Source organism: Macrotis lagotis, chromosome 2 (genome assembly GCF_037893015.1).
Source record: "Macrotis lagotis isolate mMagLag1 chromosome 2, bilby.v1.9.chrom.fasta, whole genome shotgun sequence".
NCBI lineage: Eukaryota > Metazoa > Chordata > Mammalia > Peramelemorphia > Peramelidae > Macrotis > Macrotis lagotis.
Genome location: NC_133659.1, coordinates 129,292,784 through 129,320,187, shown reverse-complemented (window position 1 = coordinate 129,320,187; position 27,404 = coordinate 129,292,784). Strand labels below are relative to the sequence as shown.

General features: G+C 36.6%; 1 protein-coding gene across 3 annotated transcripts in view; it reads right to left on the bottom strand.

Moving 5' to 3' along the window:
• The window catches only part of CNIH3 (cornichon family AMPA receptor auxiliary protein 3), a 157,677-nt gene that overhangs the window by 32,191 nt on the left and 98,082 nt on the right, over nucleotides 1-27,404 (bottom strand). For 2 of the 3 annotated variants that reach the window (XR_012475281.1, XM_074220432.1), the window contains exon 1: nucleotides 9,343-9,450. The exons of the other annotated variant lie outside the window; for it this stretch is intronic. Coding sequence is in view for 1 of the 2 variants with exons in the window: in XM_074220432.1 (XP_074076533.1) it covers nucleotides 9,343-9,372 (30 nt within the window). In the remaining variant the exon portion in view is untranslated. Of the gene's footprint in view, nucleotides 1-9,342; nucleotides 9,451-27,404 lie in introns of those variants that run through there. 3 annotated transcript variants of the gene reach the window in all.

Genomic DNA, 27,404 nt, shown 5'->3' with positions numbered 1-27,404 from the left:
AGGTGGCTAAAGAGGTCTACTAGTCTGGGACTCAGTCCTCACTCACTGTGAAGACTTCCTTGCAGAGAGAATAGATCAAATAATGGTTCCACAAGAATGACTGCCTATCTTCAGACTCCTGATATTGCAAATAAACAAACCATTCAAGGACCATTTGTGCATCAAAATCAGTAACTACACTGAAAATAGAATGGTGAGAAATAAGCTTTGGAAACTTTGTGAAGCCTTGCCTGCAAAGAGGTGGTGACTTGGATAAAGAATTCATGGGATAAAATCACTTACAATTCTGTAGCCATGCACTATGAGCAGGCTACCTGGACAAGAAGTGTTCATTGAAGAAGAGTTCTGTTGCTGAACATGAGAGACTGGGGTCAATGGTTCTACAGGAAAAGGAGTCACAAGAAATTCAGGCCAAAATTCAGGGTGTGGAGAGTTAAGATGATATTCCAGGAGACCATGATATGACTGTATTTGAATAGATGTATGTTTTTGTACATGAATAAATATAGATTGCTATACATGAAAAAAATAAGACATCCCTGGAAAATAAGTCCAAATGTGCCTTTTGGAATAAAAAATTAATATGACCCAGTCTTATTTTCAGAGAACTATGATATAGGCTGTATAAACCTAGACAAATCCCTTAACCTCTTGGTCCCCTCTGCATTTCTCTAAGGCTATAGGTTAGAGAGATGGTGCTATTCTGCCTTGGTAAAGGAAATTCTGTATTAGGACCTTCCCATGCATGCCGATGAAATCACAAGTCTAAAAAAAAAAAAAAATTGGAGCTGATCAGAATCAATGTCTTTCCTCTTCTCAATTTTCTTTTGGGTAAAAGTATCAACAACCTGTCAAAAAACCATAATGTATTTGCACTCAATATTTCCTCATTTTTATCCTTTCTTTTAATTTGGTGCTTATTTTGACCTTTGCCTTAGCTAATTCATTCTCTGAATACCTACAGTCTACTGTAGATGAGTCCCTAGGGTCTAGAACTAGTCATGACCAGTACTGTCAAATTCAGAAATAAAGGGATCCCTGTACATTGACACACTGCATTAGAAAAATACAAATTAACATTATCTCTGTCGTATTATATTTTTATTAATTTTGTTAAGTATTTCCCAGTTCTAGTTTAGTCTAATTTGCCCTGAGAAGTTTTGTGGTTGCAAGCAACCAAGGGTTTGACACCTCTGGCCTAGAATAACCCGGGAGTCTACAATTCAGAAAAATTCTCACATCAGTTACTAGACATTTCATGTCTTAATAGGAAATAATGAAGAGTTAGATAAACATAACCAAGAGAACTTTATATACAATGACAGCAATATTATTCAAAGAACAACTGAACAACTAAGCTATTCTGAGTACTATAAATATTCAAATCATAGAAATCATTTTTGGTGATCTTTTTTCCCTATTAAGTACTTTCTAATTATCTTCTTAAAGAAATGTGCTTACCTTTGGTTAATTTCAATATTTGATCCTGAACCATATTTTTTCCCATTCTCCCTAATGCTCACTTTCCCTTTAAAACCACCATGTATCAAAATATATGTTGACATAATTTGGAAGATTTAGGGTGGATGAAAAATAATCTGAAAGGGAAAGGATCTAGTAGATGGGGATATTGGGAAAGATTTCCTGCAGAAGGTGGAACTTGAAGGACACCAGGGAAGGGGCAGGGTGTTTCAAGCCTTAGGGCCATCCTGAATAACAAAGTTAAATTAATATTCTTAAAACATAGATATCTCCCATCACATCATTCACTTCCTTGAAAACTTTCAGTAGTTCCTATTGCCCTCCTTAGCACCTCCTAACCTGAAGGAACTAGGGTAATAATCCACTTAGGAAAAGAAAGAGAGCTTTTCTTCAGTTAATGGAAGTATCTTTTTTTCTCACCTTTGATCAGTTAAAAATAAATAGTCAAAATGGAATTTAATGGCTTTAGTAAAAGGATTCTCTATGGGTGTGTCAAAAGCTAAGTGACTATTTGTCTGTTTGATGAAGCAAGTTATTAATTGAACTATTACCTCAACTTTGGACCCTTTTTTAGTCATGACTATAAAAAATTCTATGTTTAAATTGTGACTTCAAAAATCACTTAGGTTAGCAAGATGTCTAGTGGTATAGAGCACTTATCATTTGAACATTTCTCATTCTAAGCAGAAAATTATTTAGATTACAATAATTTTAATTATTTGGGGTTTTTTTTGTTTTTAGGTTTTTGCAAGGCAAATGGGGTTAAGTGGCTTGCCCAAGGCCACACAGCTAGGTAATTATTAAGTGTCTGAGACCAGATTTGAACTCAGGTACCCCTGACTCCAGGGCTGGTGCTTTATCCACTGTGCCACCTAGGCACCCCAATAATTTAATTAATAACAATATTTCTGGAAGTCTGTGCCTTTAATACAGAATTTCCCCTCCTCCTTTCTTAATGAGTTTTTTATCTAGCTCACAGTCTTACTCTTCAGCCTAACTCCTTTGCTCACCCTAATTCTTGTCTTCTCCAGCAAATTGTCCCATCCACATTTCTACTGTCTTGTTCATCTAGCTCCTTTCCTACTGCCTACAAACAAGGCCAAGTTTTTCCCATCCTGAAGGGAAAAAAACACCTTTCACATGCCTTCATTTTATCATCCTATATCTCTCCTCACTCTTCTCAGATAAATTCCTTGAAAAAGCTTTCTATAAGTATGACCTCTGCAATCTGGCTTCTTGCCTAGTCATTCAACTGAAACTGTTCAGTTTCCAAGGACTAATTACCAAAATCTTAATCCACATCCTTCTTGTCCTTTCTGCAGACTTTGACATCCTTCCTCTTGGATTCGCTCTCCTTTCCAGGTTCTCCTTGCTTCTACCTCATTATCACTCCTCAACCTCTTCATCTATATCATGCCAACTAATTTTATGGATCATCTAAGGCTCTCTCCTGAGCTTTCTGCACTTTTCTCTTTAATCTCTCACTAAGTGATCCTATCCCATCAGGTCCCATGGGTTCAATTATTATCTATATGCAGAAGATTTCCAGGTCTGCTTATCCAGTTCTAAATTCTAATCACACATCACCAATTGGTTTTTTAATGTTTTGAACTAAATGCTGATTGCATTTCAAACCCAGCATGTCCAAAACAGAATTTTTTTTATCTTTCCCCTGATATCCTTCTAGTTTCTGAATTTTACAACCACTTATAGAAGGGACCACAATTCTTCTCAGTGCATGGGTTTGCAATTTATGTTATCATCTTTGATTCGTCTCTCTTGGTCACCTGAATAACCATTCAATTTCCAAATAATGCTATTTATTTCTCTACAATATCTCCCATTTATATCCCCTTCTCCCCAGTCACAAAATCATCACCCTATCATACCAACTTTCTAATAAGTCATTCTGCCTCAAGTCTTCCTTTCTTTAATTCATCCTCCATCTGACTAAGTAATATTCCTAAATGGTAGATTTGACTATGTAATTTCCTTATTGTCTCTAGAATAAAATATAAAATCCTCAATTTAGCATTCAAAGCTCTTCACAACCAGTCCCCTTCCTTCCTTTTCAATTTTCTTACATACTATTCCCCTCTATGAAAACTGATTTAACCCTTCTGGCCTACTTACTGTTCATAGTACGTGAAGTTCCATCTTCTGTATCAATGCCATTGGACTGGCTCTCCCTCCCAACTTCTAATTCTAACAACCTTCCTTTGAGTTTACTTTCTGGCTTCCTTTGAGTCTCAGTTCAAATATCACCTTCTTCAGGAAACTTTTCAAAGTTATCTTCCTTCTACTTTTTTGCTTTTCTTGAATGTTCTGATTTATATATGTTATGGACCCCTATTAGAAGGCAAGCTTCTTGAAGGCATAAACTATTTTTACTTTTTCTTAGCACAGTACTTAACACATCATAAGTACCAAATAAATGTTAATTGATTGATTGACAAGAATTCATTAATTTTTCATGTTGCAAAACATATTTCTAAATTAAGTCCTGAGCTTTAATAGAATACTGATATTCCTTTGGTGATGGGCTCATGGGTTCTAGAAGTGTCATCATTAACCATCAACTCTCATACATTTCTATCCATCTGCAGACCTAAGAAGTGTCTTCAAGTATTTGAACAACTAGAACAGGGTATGGATTTGCTCTGCTTTGCCCCAGCATACAGAACTAGGAATGATGTAGAAGAAAAAGTTGGAGAGAAGCAAATTTATATTTCTTATGGGGACAAATTTTCTAAATATTAGAAATATAAATAGAATAAGCAGGCTTGGAAGATACTAGATTCCTCATTGCTGAATGTCTTCTGTAAAAACTGGACAAACTCTTATTGGTATGATGAGACAAGGATTCTTGTTCAGTGACGCCTTGGACTAGATGATCTCTGAGGCCCCTACCTACTTTGAAATTCTGCAATTTTGTGACATGAGCTTGAAGTTTATTTTATAACATACTTCCTATATTTTTCCATGGTGCATGATAACTATCTAGGTATGATATTCAGCAACATCTTTCAACCAACCACTTATCATACTAGTTCAAACATTTAGTCAGTCTCAGTGCTCTCATTGATGCACCATCTGTTGAAAATGGGCTTTGGAGAAGTGGAAACAAGTAGGTGTCAAATGACTGGAAAATAACTAAGAATTGAGTTATGTACATGTAATAGAATATTACTGGGTCAAAAGAAATGATTCAGAAAATTGGAAAATTCAGAGAAATTATGAGAAAATATATACGATCCATGACAGAATAGAGCAAACAGAATCAGGAAAAGAATATGCACCATGACTACAATAATAAAATATCCTGAATAATTACTATGTCCAAAAGGTTCTTCTTTCTTTGCAAAGGTTTAGGACTATGCAGTGTGAAATACTGCAAACATGATCAGACTTGGTTGACATATCAGTTAATTTTACTGAACTACTTTTACTATCTTTGATTTTCTTCTAAAAAGATGGTTCTCTAAGAATAGAAAGGGATATTTTCATAAATAAATGTGATATCAAAACCAAAGTCTTAATAAAAATTAAAGATATAAATGATAATAATGTCATCATTTTGCAAAAAAATAGGCCTTGACTTTTTGCCTAAGTGGTGACAATAAGCTCTTTTCCAAACATATACCACTGGCCACAGAGAGAACCAGGTAAGAATGGCAAAGTTTCAGATCAAACCCATCCCTATGGCCAGTGAAGTGTCATAGTAGTCCAAATATATGTTGTAGTTTCCTCAATACATTTGAATTTTCTTAGAACTAAAAGGACTAAAAAAGTAACTATAACTGTATTCAGTACTGATAGATGATACTAAAGATACCAAATTGTAGGCAGATCAGCAGGAAATGAACTTCAATAAAAGTGATAAAGACCAAGAGAAAGTTGATGAAAAAATGAATAAATCAGCTTTATTTAAATGGAAAGAAATTTTATATTACTGATAAAGAATATATATTTAACATAGTGATTTTGGTTTTCTCTTTTTTTTTCAAAGAACTCTTATTTGAAGAAATGATCTATTTATAGATTAGTTAAGAATTAAATCACGAAATGTTGGAGTTAGCAGTACATCAGAAGACATCTAATTTACCATCTACCCAGGTCAAAGGAATGATATTAGAAAGGCAAATATAGAGATATATGTATATATATGAAAGTAATGTTAAAAAATAAATATATATAAGCATAATATATAATATTAAAGTACTGTCATCCCCCTAGATGAAAAGCAGCATTGTATAATAAAGATGATGATGATGATGATATGCTAGCATTTATATAGTATAAACTATAAACCAAGCACTTCACAAATTTCTCAATTAATTCCTACAATAACCCTGAAAGGCAACTGCTATCATTATCCTCATTTTACAGATGAGGAAACCAAGGCAAGTAGAAGTTAAGTCATATTAGTTGTGTCTGAGGTTAGATTTGAATTCAGGTCTTTTTTTTTACTGTAGGTCTATGATTCTATTCACTGTGCCACCTAGCTCTCTCATTAATCTCATATCATTATAAAGCAATGAGTATGGAGAATATAGCTGTATTGTTCAAATTGTGTCCTACAAATAAATGAATGAATGAGTAAATGAACAAACAGACAGATAACAAACAAATAAAAAGTTAACCAAAACTCACAGAATCTCAGAATTGTAGAATCCCTTAAAGATCAACAAATCTACCAGATACCTGAATAAGAATGACCCTGACAAGTGACTGTTTAGGTTTCTCTTGAAATAGCTCCAATTATAGTGGGAGGGAGATCCTCATTTCTTCCAAAGTTATTCCATTTTATTCTTAGACAATTGTCATTTTTATAAAGTTTTTAATTCTAGAATTTAGAATTTTAAATCTAGAAAATTCTATAATTTTTGGACTCAGAAGGGACCTTGGTGACCATCTCGTCCAACCTATTTCCAAAAGAAACCCATATTTTAAAATATCCAATATGTGTTAATCCAGACCCTGTTCAGATTTTTGATGAGAAGGAACTCATCCCTCCTGAGAGAACCCACACTTTAGAGAACTAATTGTTAGGGAGTTTTTGTTTATTTACTTTCCCTGACATTGATCCTAATTTTGCTTCTTTGCAACTTTTATTCATTGCTTATGATTCAGCTCTTTAGGATCAAACAGAACAAATCTAATCTTTCTTCTAGGCATCAACCATCAATTATTGGAAAATATCTATTATGATCCCTCAGAGTCTTTGCTTCTTCATCCTAAACAGCCCCTTTTCCTTCCAATGATTCTTAGGAAGACTCAAGGCTCTTCACTAGCCTGAAAGTCTAGAGAAGGGCAACTAGCTTTTCAGCTTTCTTAAATTGTGATACTCAAATTTGACCACAATATATCCAACATTGTCTCATCAGGACCCAGCATAAAGCAACCATCACCTCCTTATTGCAAGAAACCTATGCCTCTATCAATGCACTCATAATTTAGGCAGTTACAGTATATGCTGCCTTTTATTGATTTTGCAGTCCAAGAAAACACTAAAGAAAATTTTTTTTCTGAAATAACTGCTTGTCCATTGATGCCTCCCTGATCCTGTACTTGAGAGGGTGACTTTTTATTTATCCCAAATTATTTCTAAGAACAATGCTTAACATTTGTTGTGTTTTTTTTTAATTTGAGATCCAAATTCTATGCCTCTATCCCCTATTCTACCTGATATGGTAAGTCCTTTTATATAGGCTATATATGTGCAATTATGTGAAACATTTCCATATTAGTAATTTTATGGAGAGAAGAAGAAGAAGAAGAAGAAGAAGAAGAAGAAGAAGAAGAAGAAGAAGAGGAAGAGGAAGAGGAATAAGAAGAATGGAAGGGGAAAAGGAGGGAGGGACGCAGAAAGAAAAAGAAGGAAAAACGCAAGGAAGAAAGAAGGAAGACAGGCAGGTAGGTAGGAAGGCAGACAGGAAGGAAGAAAGAAAAAGGAAGGAAGTAAGAGGAGGAAGGAAGGAAGGAAGGAAGGAAGGAAGGAAGGAAGGAAGGAAGGAAGGAAGGAAGGAAGGAAGAAAGGAAGGAAGAGAGGAAGGAAGGAAGGAAGGAAGAGAGGAAGGAAGGAAGGAAGGAAGGAAGGAAGGAAGGAAGGAAGGAAGGAAGGAAGGAAGGAAGGAAGGAAGGAAAAGGAGGGGAGGGAGGAAGGAAGGAAAGGAGGGAGGGAGGAAGAATAGAAGGGGGAAAAAGGAAGAAAGCAAGAGAAAGAAGAAAAACAGTATGCTTCAGTCTGTATGCAGATGCCATTAGCTTCTTTCTCTGGAGATAGATGACTTTTTTCATCATGAGTTCTTTGGAATTGTCTTAAATAATTGTATTACTAAGTCATTTACAGTTGTTCATTGCATAGTATTACTGTTCTTGTGTAACCTATTCTCTTGGTTCTGATCACTTCCAGGTTTTTCTGAAATTATCCTGCTCATCGTTTCTTATAGCACAATATTATTCCATTACAATTATATACCACAACTTGTTCAGTCATTTTCCAATTGAGGAGCATTCCCTTCATTTCCAATTCTTAGCCACCACAAAAAGGACTGCTATAAATATTTTTGTACAAATAGCCTCTTTTACCTTTTTTAAAATCTCTTTGGGATACAGACCTAATAGTGATATTGCTGTATCAAAGGGTAAGAACAATTTTATAGCCCTTTGTTTCCTTACTGAATTTGAACCCTTTGGATTAATGCAATGCTCTGGGCTGTGAAGATCTCTTTTTTTTATTCCAGCTGCCACACTATTCGTTGTGTCATTTGCAAATTTTATGAATATGTCTTTATCCAAGTGAAACATTGAAAAACATATTAATCAACATGACCAAACACAGATCCCTGGGCCACTCTCTGGAAACCCTTGAATTATTAACTACCTCATTTTGAGTTTAAACATTTCCAAGTCCACCTCACTAAATTATCATGTAACCTGTATCTCCCTATTTTTCCACTAGAAGAATATAAGATACTTCATCAAGCCTTAGCTATAATGTAGGAAAATTATTTCCATCATTCTCTTATCTGCTGGTTTAACAATATTGATGAAAAAGGAAGTTAGTTTTGTCTAGCATGACCTATTGCCAACAAAGCCATGCTGGTTCTTTGTAACCACCTTTTTCCCTTCACCAAATATCTCTTTAATAATCCATCCCAGAATTTTCTTGGGAATTTAAGTCAATCCTCTCTGGCCTATAAATGGAAACTTTATTTTCTTTTCCTTTCTTGAAGATCAGAACAGCCTTTTTGTAATCTTCTGAAGCTCAACAATCATATCTACAATTCTTTCAGTATCTGCAGATTTAGTTGATCTTGGTAAAGTGGCTTGAATTCAAGGACAAGACAAAATTTGTCTCTCTGCAACTTTTGTCCTTCGTTCTAATCTCTAGGGCCAAGTGGAATAATCAATGGCATCTTAGAGTAAGTGTGAATTAACTTGTAAGAGTCACCATTTGTCAAAATTTTCAACGGAAACTTCTACATCAGAAATTGAAAAATTAAATAAATCAGTGGAGGCAGCTAAGTAGCATAGTGGATAGAGCACTGGCCCTGGAGTCAGAAGTTCCTGAGTTCAAATCCAGCCTCAGACACCATAATCACCTAGCTGTGTGGCCTTGGGCAAGCCACTTAACCACATTGCCTTGCAAAAACCTATAAATGAATGAATGAATGAATAAGTGAGTGAATGAATGAATGAATGAATAAGTAAATAAGTAAGTAAATAAATAAATAGATAAGTAGATAAATAGATAAATAAATAAGTGCTTGACTTATTTGGTGGATTGTTTAGACTACAGAAAGTGAAAGAACATATTAATAATGAAGATTAAACTTTAAAATGTGTCATACATACTTTTTTGAGGCAGAACCAGTTCCTAAACATTTAATTCATTCTTCAGAACATCCTTAATCCCTTTTCTTCATAGTATCTCTTCAAAGACCTGAGAACTACTCAAATGACCCTTCCCTAAACCTTCTATTTTCTTCTATGTTAACACGCTACTGCTGCTATTGTTAAGTCATGTCTGACTCATGACCTCATAAATCAAGTGTCCATGGGGCTTTCTTAGATGCCATTCCCTTCTCCAGTTTTATGCAGGATAAGTGACATGACCAATGTTATACTGTTAGTAAATGACTAAAGTCACATTTGAATTCTGGTCTTTCAGACTCCAGGTCCAGTGTTTTATCTACTATACTACTTAGTTCCATAAATTAATCCTTATCTGGCACCATTTCCCCCTTTTCTCAAATGTGCAATGATTAAGAGCACTACAAAAAAAGATATTATGTGAGACAAGACCCAGAAAGATTTTCACCCAAAATTCTTACTCTCAGTGGCAGGGCTGATGGACCTCAGGTAAATCTTTGAATAGCTCTCCTCTATTTCCATCTTTATTCAACAGGACAAGCTCATAAACCTGCATTACTAAATACCATGAGGACAAATGTCACTTAATGATTCTAACTTCTCTAGACCAGACTTTGCATTATTATGAGTAAGAAATTTTCTGACTTGCTCCAGTCCCAGAATGTGCTACCTTGTCTTGCTACCCAAGTGACAGTTTTAATTCTAGTCAGTAAAGTGCCCAGAGTCCCCTAGGAAGACATGTCCTATAAACAAAAATAGTTACAATAATTATGTAACTTCAGACCCACTCAGCAATTTGCACTCTTGAAGAAAAAAAAAAGAACCTTCATGATGCATAGATTTGGTCCTGACCCTCTTCCTACTAAAGAACAGGGAGAAGAGCTAATTAGAGTGATGAATGCAAAGTTAAGACCAATTGCTGAGTATGCAATCTAAACAAGTATTCCCTGGCTTTGAACTTTGCCCCAAGTGAGAATTGGTGAAAACAACAAGCAATACTCACAGTTTCCTTCACACTTGGCCTCTCCTCATTGGAACATGATGAAGGAAATGTATCATCAATGTTCAGTACATGCCAGGTCCATGTACTTTATAAAATTTTACCACAAAACATGAGAAACAATTTGAAATTATCTAAGAAAAGTTATTACATCTAAATGAATTCAAGAAAAATTTCAGTTCCTACCAAGTTCAAAGCAAGAAAGTAAGGATCTAGAGCCAAAGAGAAAAGCAATCTTTTACCACAAAGACTCATATTGTCTTACCCTTGATATAACGATCTCATTACTGGGTTGTGCACTAAGGAAGTCGATGACACCAAGAAGGGACCCATTTAAACAAAAATAGTCATAGAATAGGAAAAAAGGTTAAAAACAAATGACTGGAGAATATCTAGACAAGTAGAAATATATTGATTTGATGTAACAACATTAGTCCATAAGGAATGAAGAAAATAAAGAATTTAGAGAAACATAAGATCATCCATATGAAATGATGCAATGACCAAAAGAACAATTTGCAAAATAGATAACAGCCATACAATGAAGACAACACTAATAAATTGGAGTAAAACTGAGGTCAGATACAATAAATGGGAAATGTAGGTACCAAAGAACTGTGGCAGTTGTTTGATTATTTCAGTCATGTCCAACTCTTTGTGACCCCATCTAGGGTTTTCTTGGCTGATATACTGGAGTGGTTTGTGTTTTCCTTCTTTAGCTAATTTTACAGATGAAGCAATCAGGGTTAAATGACTGATCCAGGGTCACACAACTAGAAAGTACCTGAGACTTAATTTGAACTCAGAAAAATGAGTCTTCCTGACTCCCAAGGCTGTCACTCTATCCCCTGCACTACCTAACTGCTAATTGATAATAAATAGTAAACTTCAAAAGTAGAATCCCATTCACCTACTGGGGGTGGAGTGGTAAGGTAGGGGTGGCTAAACTCTTTTCAAAGAATGGAATCTGAAAGAGCTAAAAGATGTTGTTAAGGGATTTCTTGGGATGAGTCTGCTGTGTCAAAATAAGAGGAGAAGGATAGAGACTGGACCTGGGATTTCTTCAGGATAGGGAACTTCTGGGATAAGGAAACTCCATCTACCAATGCAGGATGACCCTCTACCACCAAACAGTTAAGTAATTTGCCTACCCAGGGTCACATAGTCAGTAGATGTGGGAGTTGAATCCAAGTTTTCCTGACTCCAAGATCAACTCTCTATCCACTACACCACACTATCTCTCAAAACAAAGTGCATCAAAGAGCTGATAAAAACATCTCAACTAAAATCTCAGTTGAGGGTAGAAAAGTCTCACATTCTCTAGTCCATTTGTGCAAAAGGATGGTTTCTTGAATAAAAAAAATCCTGCTAAAATTAATACACTGGAGTCTCACCTTTTTACTTTATTTACTCTAATGCAGAATTCACATGGCAGTTAATCATAATTGTCTTGGACCTTATCCAAGATGACTGATATACTAAAATGACCTTCGTAAAATTGTCTTACCTATAAGATAATCTCCCTTTGAACTGCAAGGACAGTATAGTAGTCTGTGCAGCATGATTTCTCTTATACTTGACTCCTCTTCATAAATAAAAAGATGTTTAGAGAATGTCACAATTTTCTAGATTTCCTCCCACCTTATTTTGTATCAGAGGACAGAGTAATCATGATAGTACAGAAGTGGGAACATGTTAACCATAAAATTATTCCTAGCGTGAGGCTACTGGGTCTCTTTCTTTTAGTCATACTGGTTAATGAGAGAAACCTGCCAGTGAGGTCTGTCTCCCAGGATGCCTTCTCCAGTCAAAACATCACCAGTCTAGGATGAATTACCACTTTCTTTGGGGATCTATCTCACAAGGAATGCCTTCAATCAACCTTGAGGACCTCATCCCTGACTTGCCTCAACTGAATGTGCCAGAATACTCAGTTATAGCTCTGTTGGAATGTGACTGTACATAAATGTGACTGGTGAAAGGAACAGATGCTTGGATATGAGGAGTGGAGGGAGAAAAAGACTGTATCCTGAAATGTCTCAGTCTGTTTTTTTCAAGTTCAGGAATGTTAAGACAGTGAAAACTGGAAAATGCTGCCCAATTCGTATTTTGAATGTAATCTCGGAAGGACCCTTTTTTAAAGATGTTATTCCTATTGATCCAGAAACAAATTATCAGCAAGCTTTTTTGTGATTTAACCTCCAAAATTCAAATGAATTTCCAAATAGGAGATTCTATAGTTCGAGCTTCCATGCCATCAAACATCCACCATCATAAAACATTATCTATACATATTAACCATACCCAGGGCTAGGCTAATCTATTTGAGAAGTACATAATCTACAAAGAAAGGTACCCAGCTTGTGCCCCTTAAGAGCATATAATCCTGAATTCCTGCCCAGCCATTTGTACATTGCACGCTGACTTATCTCAGATCACATTGGTATTAATGGTTATGTTTTTAATAGTTTTTAAAGTTTACATATATTTTTCAGATGTTATCTCTTTTGATCATCATACCAGCCCTGCAAGGTGGGTATGGATGTTATCCCCATTTTACAGATGGGAAACTGAGGCTTGTGTTAAGCAACTTGTGTTAAGGTTCATATGGCTAGCAATTTAAGTATCTGAGATAAGATTTGATCTCAGGTCTCACCAACTCCAAGTCTGGCACTCTAGCCTTTGGACCACCTTGCTGCCTCTGAACTGAATTTCTCAAAGGGACAGGAGACCCTGAGGTTAATGAATCTGCCCAACTGAGCACCAGCTACCTGTGAATGCTTCATCAATACTAGTCTGTGCTGCTGTTAGCCATGTATCTTTGAATAAGACAATGAACCTCTCTATGCCTCAGTTTTCTGAGGAACTAGATGATTTTCAGGGCTCCCCTTTGGTTCTAAACCCATGGTGATAGAACACTAATGTCACTAGCTAAAATGGCAGATCCATTATTGCATTGTGTCTTCCCCATCACCCCCATTCCCATGTGATAGAAATAATGATCTTTACCCAGCAGTGATATCATGTTGTCATTATCATAATCCTTTAGCAAATAAAGTTAAGAAGCAGACAAGGCGAGCTATTTTTCCTTCTTCTTTTAATAAAAATCCTTGTCATTAATAAAATAGTTTTAATTTGTTGAAAACTCATGTTTTCCTTCTAAAGAGCTTGTTTTTTAGAATTCTGCCTGCTATGGGGCTCTCTTGGGATTCAGAGACTTAGAACTGAAAATCACAGAAGACCCAACACATCAAATTCCAGAAAAAGCCAAACCCTTGAAGAAAATTCAAACTTAGTCAAGGGGAAGCTTAGGGGGCAAATGAATGATTGGTATATGCAAAGATTTCACTCAGTAGAAAACAGAAGCCAACAGATGTCCATTCTCTCAAGTTAAAGTTCCTCTCTTGGGATGCTATTGCCTTCAACTAAGACGTACATCATCTTAAAAATGGCATAGAAACTTACTTGACCTCAACCTGCCTTAACAAAGAATTGGGACATGATTCAATCAATATACAAGCATTTATTTAGAACCTATATGATGAAAGAAAAGGGAAAAGGAGTAGGAAATAATGGTAATAGCCTCAATTTTACTTGAAAGTAAAGCAAATAATGAGTGTGAGTGTATGAGCAGTAAGGTGTTAAGATAATGTCTAATGTTTCTGCAATTTGGGAAGACTGACCTTAATTTTCTTTTTACCCTCAGATATGGCCCAAAAGTGCTTCCTGCTGTTCTATAATGTTTGAAAAATATTAAAATGGGCAGATGGAAAGTAGGCACTGGTATGAATTGAAAAAAATTATCTTTCCAGTAAAATTCTTTTTCCATCTTAAGAAAAGGAGCATTTATCTTTATAGCAAAAGTTCCCTAATATAGGAAATAAATTTGATATTGGTATAGTTCAAAATCCAACTCTCCTATTAGGTTTACTAGCTCCCTGGAAGTTAAGTTCTTACTCTCTGTTCCCTAGAGCATCTCTTGGTAAAAAATACTACTTACCTATCAGATCATTTAGTAACAGCTCTCTGTATGATACTCTAGTGATCTGAGAAGGTGAAAATGCTTCTCAGCTGGACTAGTGACTTCTGAATTACTCTCTGGCAACATGTGGTACAGTGATTCCCTAGCCAATATTTGCAGGAAATGCTGTATAGAGGGAAGCAAGCCTCACTTACCCTGACAAGAACCCACAATTCAAATTAGACTTACTAACTGGGTGACCCAGGGCAAGTCACTTAGCCCTATTTGCTTCAGTTTCCTCATCTGTAAAATGAACTGGAGAAGAAAATGGTAAACACCCCAATATTTCTGCAAGAAAATCCCAAAGTGAGGCCACAAAAAGCCATATATAACTAAACAACAAGAAACAAAAGACTAGATCTTTTAAACATAAATTCTTTTTAATCATGCCTCCACATCTTTGTACTTCTGAACTTCATTTATCCCCACTAAGTTTCATCTTATTAGACTGGGCTCAATGTTGTAACCTTTCAAGATCTTTAGATTCTGAATCAGTCATCCAGTGTGGCGATAGTTACCTGAATCAACTCTGAGTCATCTAAAAATTTGGTTAATAAGATAAATCCCTTCCCTTTAGGAATTATGAAAATCGAACAGGAGAGAGAAAGATCTATAGCACCCAAATAACTATAGTACCAGGCTATATACCAGGCATATTCTCAGAGAAGTACAGAGCTATAGGAGTTCAAAGGAGAGTGAAATTGCTCCAGGTGCAATAAAGAACCATGGATTTGTAGTCAGATGAACTGGGTTTGAATCTTGGGTTTTTTACTTACTACCTGTGACCTTTGACAAATCACCTATCTGAACTTTGTTTTCTTCAGTTATAAAGTGAGATGACTGGACTAGATCAGCAATTCTCAAAGTGAGATCAAGGGATCCCCAAAGTCCATTAAAGCCCTTTCAGTATTCTGTAAAGTAAAAACTATTTTCATAGTAACACTAAGATGTTTTAATTTCAAATATGGAAAATATTGATAAAAGCCACACAAAAGTTCTTTGGGAAGTCCTCATCAATTTTTAAAAGTATAAAGCAGTCCTGATACCAAGAAGTTTGAGAACTATTGGACTAGATGGTCTCAAAGCCCTAATGTTCTATGAATTTGTGATCAAATAACATGTAGCAGCTACTTTCCCTGAATACTCTTTTCCCTTCAGTGAATCCTTATCTCATCTCCAAGAACCATAAATAAGCCAGAGATTTTTCTTTTACATCTAAGGCAGGGAGAAGTATATCATGGGTCCCCAAATCATTTCTTTAGGAGCAGTCATTAATGAGTCAATGGCTTCTCAGCAAAACTGTTTTGAGTCCACAAATGTAGACTACTCAGAAGGTCAGAGAACCAGCTTTTTAGATAAATGTAATAAGCTGACTGACCTACTTTTTCTTTTCTCTAAACCAGATCATATCAGAGAGGAGGTCAGGGAGAAGGATCAGTGCTGACTACTCAGTGATAGTCCCTGAAGGGGGTCAAGCAGTTATAGACATGATTAGAGGACTCATCCTAATACAGCTGTGAATTAGAAAAAAGATCTTCCATCTCAGCAAGAGACACTTTCTTGATAGCTGGGAATCCTGCTAAAAGGAGCACGTCAGGGATATGCAGGAACTCCATTTTTAGGAATGCACCAGATATCAAGGAGTCCCACATTATAGGAATATATCAGGATTCCTCTCAATCTAGGGACTATAAGACCTCTTTATCTATTTGAGAGAGTTTCCCAACCCTAATAGTTTCTAAGGCATTATAGTTCTTTCCCTGAATGTTCTTCCTGGGGAATCAACTATGGAGAGGAATGATGATAGGGAATGTCAGAAAGGAGGATTAATCAGAACCACAGGCTCAGACATTCCTGAATAAACTACTCTGAAATCTAGGGACAATTCTTGTCAGTGGCCATCATCCTTAGCAATCTGAACATTTTTAGACTGGTTACTCTGATTTACTCTAATCTCTGACTAATAGATACATTCTAGGAAGCTAGCTGGTGCAGCATCAGCCCTAGAGTCCAGAAGACCTGAATTCAAATGTATCTTACTTGCTAGTTGTATGACCTCGGACAAGTCATTTAACCCTGATTGTCTCACATCCAAGGTCATCTCCTGTCATTTTGATCCATATCTGGCCACTGGATCTTAAATGTCTCTGGAGGAGAAAGTGAGGCTGGTAATTTAGCATGGCATGCCCCTCCTACTCAAATTCAATTGATGGGCATGTCATGGCATCAACTCCCTGATGTTGTGGTCTTCTTTGAGAAGGAAGGACAAACATCATCATCATCATCATCATCACCATAAACAAGTAGAGACCCTTCAGGACTCTCGACCCTCCCAGGAAAACAAATCCAAGATGTGAGTGAGAAAGAATATGTAAATTTAGAGTAGACTCAGTTGTGGGATGGGATTCCCAGCACTGAAAGGAAAGCATTCCACAGATTCCTAACAAGAAGACTCTTGGACAAATCATTTCATTCTCTCGGTCTCAGTTCCCTATTTTTAAAGTAAGGGACTGGGTTCAATGGCACAAATTTGGAGAATTCTTAATATAGTATTAGCTAATCCTATAAATAAGTCATCTCTCCTACATGCTGAAAATTCTTGGGGTCAAGTTTTAAATAAATGTAATGGGGGAATGTACTGTTAGGGTTTGAGTTACAGGAACAGATATGAGTGTCCTAATAACCAATGAGATTGTAAGTTAAGACAGCAACTTTTTCCAATTGCCATTTAAGTCTATTAACCTTGAGACCCTTGAAGCTAGAAAATCGCATGAGCCTTACTCTAATGATCAAATATACTCTCTTTTACAAATAGGCTTCCTTTCCATTTCTTCCTTCTTTTTTCCTTTATTCCTTTTCCTCCTTCCTTCCTTCCTTCATTATTCCACTGAACTAAGTAGAAAGAGCACTGATTTTTGAAACCAGAAGATCCCGATTTGAATGCTAGTTCTGTTACTTCCTATCTGAATAACCTCAGAAAAGTAACTGAATCTCTGTCCTTGTCTTTGACTATAAAATGAGGAAGATGGTCTACATCAATTCTAAGGTCCCTTCCATCTCTCAATCTACGATCTAATTCAATTACTTCCCAAACTAATGGACACACGGAACATATTTGGATTTGAAATAAATTGAGAGAACCCATAAAGGATATTCTGGAAATATAAAATATTGGATAAGGGAGATTTTAAAACAAAATAGAGGAAATAAAAATTATGTCCAGACTTAGATCAGTGCATATTATGAACACTTTTAACAGGACTTCTGTGCCTCAATAAATTTATGATTTCCTTGGTGGGGATAGATAGAAACCCATTCAGTTCTCCTCCTATCACATGTCCTTGTCTTCCCATAAATCCCCCACAAAGGATGTGTCCAACAAGTTGGAGACTTTCTTCTACATCTTTTAACATTTCTTGATAACTGAGACATCAATCAGCCTATTCATTTCTTATCCCTCTTTTTGTCTAAATGACCAGCCTGCCCTCTTTTCCAGATATCTTTCTTAGATGATATCTTTTGCACGACTTTATGCTCTCAAGTTGTCACTAGTATTATGTTGTATTCTACTGAAGCTACCCTGTGTCTATCTCTCCATTGCCCTCTGGTGACCCACAATTTATATTCTTTGAAGATTGTGATGCTTCATGATTTAGAGTCACATAGTATCCCTAAGAGAATACTGATGTTATAAAGATGTGTTTTCATGTCAGGAAACAGTCTGAGAGCTCTGAAAAAAAAACCACTGCACAATTTCTCAAATGTAATCCATCCCACTCTTTTCCTTCTCTTCAAATCTGGGTTCTTATCCAGCCTCGGTGTCTTTCCAAGTAATGTGTATTGATAGACTAATACAACAGTTTGTCCATTTAACTGCATGTCAATAGTCTGGGCAATTAGCAGCCTATATCTATTTTTTTCTGTGACAAATGTTAATCTGATCTCTTTTGTCACTGAGTAAGGGTTATCATATTCTGAAGGTTGAAATTCTACCCCACAAAACAATGTTATTCACAAACAGAAGTATCTTGGGAATTTCAACATCTATAAGAAATCTCTCTTTCACACAGGACATCCATCATATGGATGAGCAAGGCCTCACTCTTTGATATTATTCTTGCTATTGAGAATCAGAAAACCATTGAATAAAATTCTCTCCATGTTGGAATTTTTCAAGGATTTTTTTCATGATCTGTATCCATACATAGAAATCTTATTGGAAGAGAGCCTTTAAGGCTCTTTTGTTTTACTCAATTAAATGGGTTTTTCTTGTTGGCAACAATTTTTTTAAATAGCAATATTATATATTTTTTGCACTTTCAGGCAACTATTATTGTTTTCCTTAGCTTTTGAAGAGAACCAGTGACATTGGGGGATGGGGTCTTGATTCATACATCAACTAGATTTGAGTGAAGTTGAGTTGCACAAAGATGGCAGCCTCACTCTCTCTCTTCCTGAGTAATCAAAGTCCAATGACAGGGAGTAGTGCACAACCCTGACGTCTTTCATGTCTAACCAGGTTCTAAATACTTCACAGCTGCTTTTGTGGCTATTGGAACAAATTGTTCCCATCTGTCCAATTCACATGCTTGAGGTAGACATCCCCTGATTTACTAACAGGTTTGAGGCCTGTCAAATACCCTTAACCTGCTCTTTTTCTGTGAAATTGGTTTACCAGGCTGCTGCACATGCCACAGGTATGGAGCCACGGGTGAGAGTTAAGAGTCAGGTGGACACCAAAGGCAGTTGAATAGCCCTGAAAAGGGTTCAACAATTCCTCCCACCAGAGGGGGTGAGTCCTCCTTGAATACCTCAGGTACCCACTTCCAGCCATAGAGTCAGGGTGAGCATGAAATATTTTGTCATAAATTATCTATTGATATCTGCATGTTCCTTTCTCATTTTTTCTATGAGAGATGATATTTCACAAAAATAACTACTATCCTTTCAGTGACTTTCACAAATCATTTGGTATCATCTTCTCTTTGATATGCCTCAAAAATTGATTCCTCTGTATTCTCAAAATTGTGTTATATCTTACATAAATTTCCTCTATGTGTGCTTGGTCTGGTCCAGTTATTCTTCTTAACATTATTTTCTTAAGAGCTATTTCTACTTCCTCCCATGGTTCACAGTATACAGAAGGCTTCAAGAATAAATGTAGTGAATTCAATAACAGAAGATGAGACAGGATTAATATGGAGATGTTTAGAAATCTGTTCCATTTTGTGTCTGTTTGTTCTCTAGTTTTTATTTCTGAATGATCTTGGCATATGATCAATCTTGGTTAAGCCTGAAACTCAGCTTTCTTTAAACTCATTTTCCCCTCTACTGCTTTTTACTATTTTATGAGTTATATTATAGCATCCTCCTCTACAATATTTTTCAAATGAGTTTGTACTCTAAACCAGCATATTTCTTGGCTGTGATGCCTTGCTAATTAGCGAGGAGACCAAATATTTGCTGGTTACAATGATACCAGTTCCTGTTTGATACCTGTTAAATCCCTCATTAAAAATGGTGATAATCAATTCATTTAAATTTTCTATATTTTCCATTTTTTCAGAGACAACACAGCAGGCATGTTTTATATGCTCTAGTTGGAACTATTAAATTTTCACAAACAATCTTATCTTTAGCCTTTCTTTTAAATCAGTGTTGATTACAGGCATTCATATAACTATAAAGGCTGTTGGGGGAGAGATATAGAGAAGGCATAACAGGAACGCACCATACTTGAGTATACATCTTGTCCTTGCTCTATGTAATCCTACTGTGTGGATATTGACCTTTGTTCTAACTAGTCATTGTTTTAGTTGTATATAGACTTCAGAGTTGGACATGATTTCCACATCAGTATCTATAATTTTCTGCCTGGAAAAGAAATCAAATCTATTTTCATTTTTAATACGTTGCTAAGTATTTCCCATGTCCAGTGCTCCTTCTCCTCTCTCTCTCTCTCTCTCTCTCTCTCTCTCTCTCTCTCTCTCTCTCTCTCTCTCTCTCTCCCCTGTTTTTACATATCTCTGTTTCTATTTCTCTGTCATTTTCTCTGTAATTGTCTATTTATTAGTATAATGAATCAAGGAAGAATCGAGCATATACTGAGCACCAGAATCTGTGGTAAGCACTTTAGACAAAAATAATTTTATTAGAATCTCACTCTAACCCTGAGAGGTAAATGTTAATTTTATGTCCATTTTACAAATGAGAAAACTGAGGCAGCCAAAGGTTAAGTGATTCACCTAGGATCACATAGCCAGCTAGTAAGTGTTCAAGGATGGATTTGTACTCTGATCTTCCTGACTCCATGCTCAGTTTTCTATGGTACCTCCTAGCTGGTTTTTAATGAAAATATAGAGACCCAGAGAAACACTAAATTAGAGGCAGAACTGGGACTACAAGTCAGGTCTCCTGACTCCCCACTTATTGCTTCTTCTGCAATGCCAGAATCCTTTGTCCCCATCTCTGCAATTTTATGATCCCATGTTGATTCTAAAAACTAGATCGGACATACCAAGAAAGCATTCAATCATTTTTCTAGTGGTTGCATATTTTGCAGGTTCCAGGAAAGGATTACAGGATTCTTCCACCCTTGGTAACTAATAGCAACAAGGATAGAAATTTGGGGCCATCAATCTATAGTGATAGAAGAAAGTGCTTACCACCATAATAATGGGAGCTAGGACACAGCAGGTATGAAAGAAAGGGGAAGTAGTTCTCAAGAAGCAATAAGACTGTTCTGTTCAGCAGATCCAAATGAGGTCAGAGAACTGGGAGAGTTCCTATAGTACAATGTTCAATGCTCCTCTATCTATATGAGTTGGTTCAGCTTGCTGGGACTTCTTTCTTCTTTGTTTGGAATCCATGCAATGATTCCCATATGTCAGAGACCTGACTATCTTATCACAGGCTACCCTTCCAAGCACAAGGACAGCTAGTCAAGTATGCCTCCCCTTCCTACCAAAAGGGGTAGCACAGAGATGGCAAAACAGTCAGTGGCAGAAACTCTGCCCTGTTACCCAGGAACAAACGAATTAGCTAGATTTCTGGCCAAATATGACAATGGTTTTCAGGTTATTTTTCTGAAAAAGATGGAGAGATGTAAGCTAGTAGACCATTTAATCAGGGAAGCTTGAATTGGGACTCAACTATAAATCATTTAATAGTTTCAGGTCGACTTGAAAGGAGGTCTCCAAAGGAGTATTTCAAGGATCTGTGCTTGGCTCTCCCTTTATTACAGGACTTTAAGTAAAGGTTAAGGTCAGCAGCATCAAACTCAAATAGAAGCCAAGTCTACTAAAACATACAGAACAATCCATATTGGTTGCATATTGATTTAAAAAACTACATAATAATAATATTATCTATGTTTTATTGAATTTGTATTTATTTTGTTAAATATTTCCCAATTACATTTTAATTGGTTCAAAATGTACTCAGGAGTCCACAAAATGCTGCTAAACTGAACAAACATTTTTTCAGGGATATTCCATCTGCATATCTTGCATATACCAAACTATAAACATTGTTAGAAAGTAAACACCTTAAGGTCAGAGATCATTGATTTTTTTCTTTCTATATCAGTGTTGAGTAGATGCCTGGAATGGATGCTTGTTGACTGGTTGACTGTAGAAGGGGTTCTTTTTCTGGACTAGGTGGGTCTAGAAGGCTCCTAAGAAACCTAATTCTAAGATTCTGATTCTATAGGGTCCAAAATTCAACCAAGGTAGTCATTTAATTTCCAATGAAAAAGCCACAGGAGAGTCCCTATCAAAAAGATCCATGTAAGGGATCTGTGTTCTTGTCTCAGCTCACTATTTCATAGTTTGACCTGGGACCATAGTCACTTCTCCCTCTTTATATCAGTTGCTTCATCTATATAATGAAGGAGTTTAGCTAGATGACCTGTAAGGTTCCTTCTGACTTCAAAACTATAAAAATATATTGCAGAACTAAACAGCATGATTCTCAGTTCCTGCTATCCTGATCCCCCTCCCAAGAAAAAGATCAATAGGTTTCTCACGCCTCTCAATTGATCTGATAGAATGTAAGCATTTCAAGGCCAAGTACTATTTTGTTGTTGATGTAGTTTCAAATCTTTGAATTCTTAATGCTAGCACAGGGCCTATCATATAGTCATTGTTTAATAAATATTTGATGATTGCTGTTTAACAGTAAGAATTTGTTTCCAGTGATACTTTGTTTTGTCTTGGCATTGTTACCAGAGGGAAATAATAAGAAAACTGAACTCTTTCTTCTCCCCTCCCCTCCCTTTCTCTCTCTTCTCTTCTCTTCTCCCCTCCTCTCCTCTCCCCTCCTTTCTTTCTCTTCTCTCCTCTTTTCTCCCCTGCTCTCCCCTCCTCTCCTCTCATCCTCTTCTCTCCTTTCTTCTCCCTCCATGCCCTCCTCTCCTTTCCTTTGTTCTCCTCTGCAATCTTCTCCTCCCCTCTTCTCTTTTCCTCCTGTCTTAGCTTGTGTTTTCCTCTCTTCCCCTCTCCTCTCTTCTTCTAGCCTCTCCTTTTCCTTCTATTCTTGTCCCTTCCTGTCTTCTGCTCTTCCCTAATCCTCCCCTCCTCTCTTCTTTTCTCATACTGTCCTGTCCTGTCCTTTTCCTCTCCCGCCATCCCATTTTCTCTTCTTTCTCTCCTCAAGTTACATCAACTTTAGAAAGCAAGGACCCTGAAAGAACCCTGCTACAGAGCAAATAAACTGTGCCATTTCTATCACTGACTAATGAGGTGTTTGCCATAGAATAAATCTGAAAAATAAATTATGTATAAGACATTGTTTCCAAACTAGCTGCAAGCTTTGTGCCCATGTACTTTTACTTTTCTTGAAATGTTCCCTCTAGGGGTGAGCTGCCCCCAGTAGAAAAGTTACATCGAGTTAGAAGAAAGCCTTGAAGGATTATGCTTGGCCCTGTCAAGGGCCGGTCTGAAATTGTGTTTCTCGGATCCTGTGCTCTTTCTTTGCTCTGGTTTCTTAATTGAGAAGGAGTATATTCAACAAGAAGATATTCAACTATGCTGCAGCCAGCAGAGCTTGGGTTTGAATTTCCTCCTAGGTAAATTCTCATAGAGATTTACCTGAACTGGAAAACGTTCACAGCCTGTACCCTAACCTCACAGACACAAAGAGTTAAGTACAGGTTCCCTAGAGTGCCTTCCTCCAGTCCATCTTCCAGATAGATGATAGAGAAATAGAGAGAGAGAGGGAGAGGGAGGGGGGAGAGAGAGAGAGAGAGAGAGAGAGAGAGAGAGAGAGAGAGAAGTGAATAAGTAAATGAATGAAGAGGATAAAATATATACCTATATGTATATAAGCACATATATACACATATAGATATCTAGATATCTCCCAGTGACTCCCTACCCCTTTGAGGATCTAACGTCCAATCCTCTATTTTTTTCATAATCTATCCCCTTCCTATCTTTCCATTCTTTTTATAACTTATTCCCCTCCACTTATTCTCAAGCTACCACTAGCATAGGCTCCTTGCTGTTCTTCTCACAAGACATTCCAACTCCCAAATCTAAGCATTTTCATCAGTTGTCCCCCCATATCTGGAAGGCTCTCTTTCTTCATCTCTGCTTCCTGGGTCCCCTGGCTCCCTTCAAGCCCCAATTAAGATCTTATCTTCTCTAAGAAGCTTTTCTGCTCCTCCTTAATGCTACTGCTTACCTTCTAAGATCATTTCCATTTAATTGTTTACATGTTGTTTCCCTTGAAAATAGGAAATGTTTTTTATTATGTTTGTGTTGCCCGTTTTTGTATTTCATTGCTTAGCACATTGCCTAATAGTAGGTACTTAATGTTGCTGTTATTGTTGTCTCCAGTTGTCCTGATCCCTATCTGGCCACTGGACCCAGATGGTTCTGGAGGAGAAAGTGAGGCTGGTGACCTAGCACAGTATCCCCAATTCATGTGCTTGTCATGGCGTCACCTCCTTGATGTTGTGGTCTTCTTCGAGAAGGAAGGACAAATAGATGCTTAATATGTGTTTATTGCCTGACTAATTTGCCATGGGGTACACACAAAACAGAATTTGTTCCATTCCTTAAGAAACTCTAGAAACTCATACAAACTCATAGACAACGTAATTTGAGGTTTGAAAGGCAATTATATAGCAGCAATGGCTTTAGATTTGTGATTGAGAAATCAGTCATTGATCCAATTCTTCATGACCCCACTTGGGGTTTTCTTGGCAAACATACTGGAGTGGTTTGGTTCAAATCTCAGTTCTGATACTTACCAAAATGTGACAAAGTTATTTAATCTCTCCTAGCATCATTTTATCCATCTGTAATATATATTTTTGATAAAAACCTATGAGTTTAATTAATCAAAAAGTGTTTATTATATACCTACTATCTACCAAATATTGTGTTAGATACAGGAGATAAAAAGACAAAAATTTAACAGCTATTATCTTCAATAAATTTCTAATATATTTTGGGAAACAATATGAAAACAAATACATAAATACAAGATAAGTGCATGGTCATTTTAGAAGAGGAGGATCAGGAAGAATCTAATATGAGAAGATGCCCTCATTCTGAGTTTTCAAGGAAAAGAGGAAGTCAGAGACAAATAAGAGAAATCAATACATTTGAGGCATGGGGAGACAACCTGGGGGAAATCTCAGAGGTAAGAGTATTATGGCAGCCAGTATGTGTCACAAGCAGACCTTGAACTTGAGTCTAATTGGCTCCAAGATCAACCTTCTACCAATTAGACCTCACTCAGTCCATGCATATAAAGTGAGTATAATGATATCTATAAGCAAGGACTAGCAGTAATAGCACTGACCCCCTTCCTTTTTCTGTTCTGGTCAGATTGATTTTTTTTTTTGAGAAGACAAACTAGGCCATTTTTTGCCTTATTTCTTACCTAACCTTAAATCACTGAATGAGTGCTGCCTCAGACAAACTGAGAGCTTAAAAAGGACAAGATCTCCCCCTACATCCAGGGTCATCTCCAGTTGTCCTGACCTATTTCTTGCTACTGGACTCAGATGATCATGGAGGAAAGAGTAAGAATGATGACTTTGCACAACCCTGCCTGCCTCGATTAAATCCAATTCACTGGAAAGTCAAGACATCACTATCCTGATGGCATTGATCCTCTTCACGAACAAAGGACAAATAATAACTACATGTGCATTTAAAATTTAGGTCACTCACTACCACTAGTAATTTTCAAACTGGTTACATTGGGGTAAATTTTTGTGGATAATTAGTAGAGATGAAGCCAAGGGATTAACTAATGATAATTACTCATATTCCTATAGTACTAAAGGATTTACAAAGCATTTTCCTCACAAGAAACCTATGAAATAAGAACTATAAGTGTTTGTTTTGGCTTGATTTGGTTTGATTTGGCTATGATTACATCAGTGTAGAAAAGCTGTAGTTTTCTAGGGAGGCAGAGCAGTCAAATGGATAGAGAATTGACCTCAAAGTCCAGAAAACCTGGGTTCAGTCCTACCAACAAACCAGTTCTGAGACAATAAGAAAGTCACTTAACCTCTCAGTAAGCCCAGGTGGCTTTTGAAAACTTTAGATCACTTGGTTTTCTACATCAAAAAAAATCATATTCTTGGGCAAAAAAAAACCCACCAAAACCATTAATTAACCTTGTAGCTTTTTATTTTACAGAGTTCATATGAGGAAGTGCGACTTAAAACATTAAAGTGTTCTAAGAATTTGAGCTATTACCATTAGGTTGATGTCTTGGCTGCATTTCTGCCCACTGTCTACAAAAATTTCACTCTATGATGTTGTAATTCTTCTGGCTTTTGTCACAATGTGCAAACAAAGCAACCAACTTGAGAATTACCCAGAGTGATGAGTTTTTGATCTATGTTCTTAGATGCAGCAGTAATTACCTCCCTGGGGGATTATAATTGACACCGGTCATTGACTTACATGCCCCAATACATGTACAATCCATACAGCCACTAACATGTTGGAAGTTGGTTTAACATAAACATCTATGGGGCTACCTATACACTCTAATAATGGATTCTAATGTTAATATAGGAGGCATAACTAAATCATTTATTTGTGCATACTAACACCAGAGTGCTCCAGAAACTATAGGTAATGTTCAAAATTCCCTAGAATTATACTCCAGATCTAAATCTATGAACCCATGATCCTATTATATACTGTTCTCTCTCCTCCATTCAGTTTTTCCCTCTTTATCATTTCCTTCACTGTTTCTGACAAAGGTAGTCAGGTCTTTCCTAAACTATTAAAAAAAATTTTAAATCACTTTCTTTTGACTTATCACATCCTCAAGCTACATTTTATATTTTTTTCTCTCCTTCCCAGATAAAAGTCCTAAAAAAGAGTATTCTACTCCCTCTGCCTCATCTTCCTCACCATCAGTTCACTGCTAAACCCACTGCAATCTATTTACAGCACTCTACTGAAACAGGTCAAGGTCAATGATGATGTCTTAAATGGATGAACTCAAAAACCTTTCATCAGGTCATTATCTTTAATCTTTCTGCAGCATTATATATTCTCAACCATTTCTACTCTTTGAATACTCTTACCCTTTGATGATTTAGGCTATTTCTTTGTCTTTACTAATTTATCTCTCCCCATTTCCATTAGTAGCTATCCCTCGAAATACCATCCTTGAGCTCTGCCTTTATTTATAAATAAAACCATTTTATTATAAACAAAATTAGAATTAGTACAGTTCTTTAAGTTTGTAACTATTAAATTTAAATAAATGAATCTCAATACATAAAAAGGTCATCCTTCTAAAGCTCCATCAAGTTTCATCCCTCTCTCATTATTTACTTTTCCTTTTATATGGTCCTAATTAGCATGTACTTTGTCCTGATTATGCTTTTTTTAAAAAAAGCTTTACTTTGGGGTGGCTAGGTGGCACAGTGGATAAAGCACCTGCCTTGGAGTCAGGAGTACCTGGGTTCAAGTCCGGTCTCAGACACTTAATAATTACCTAGCTGTGTGGCCTTGGGCAAGCCACTTAACCCCATTTTGC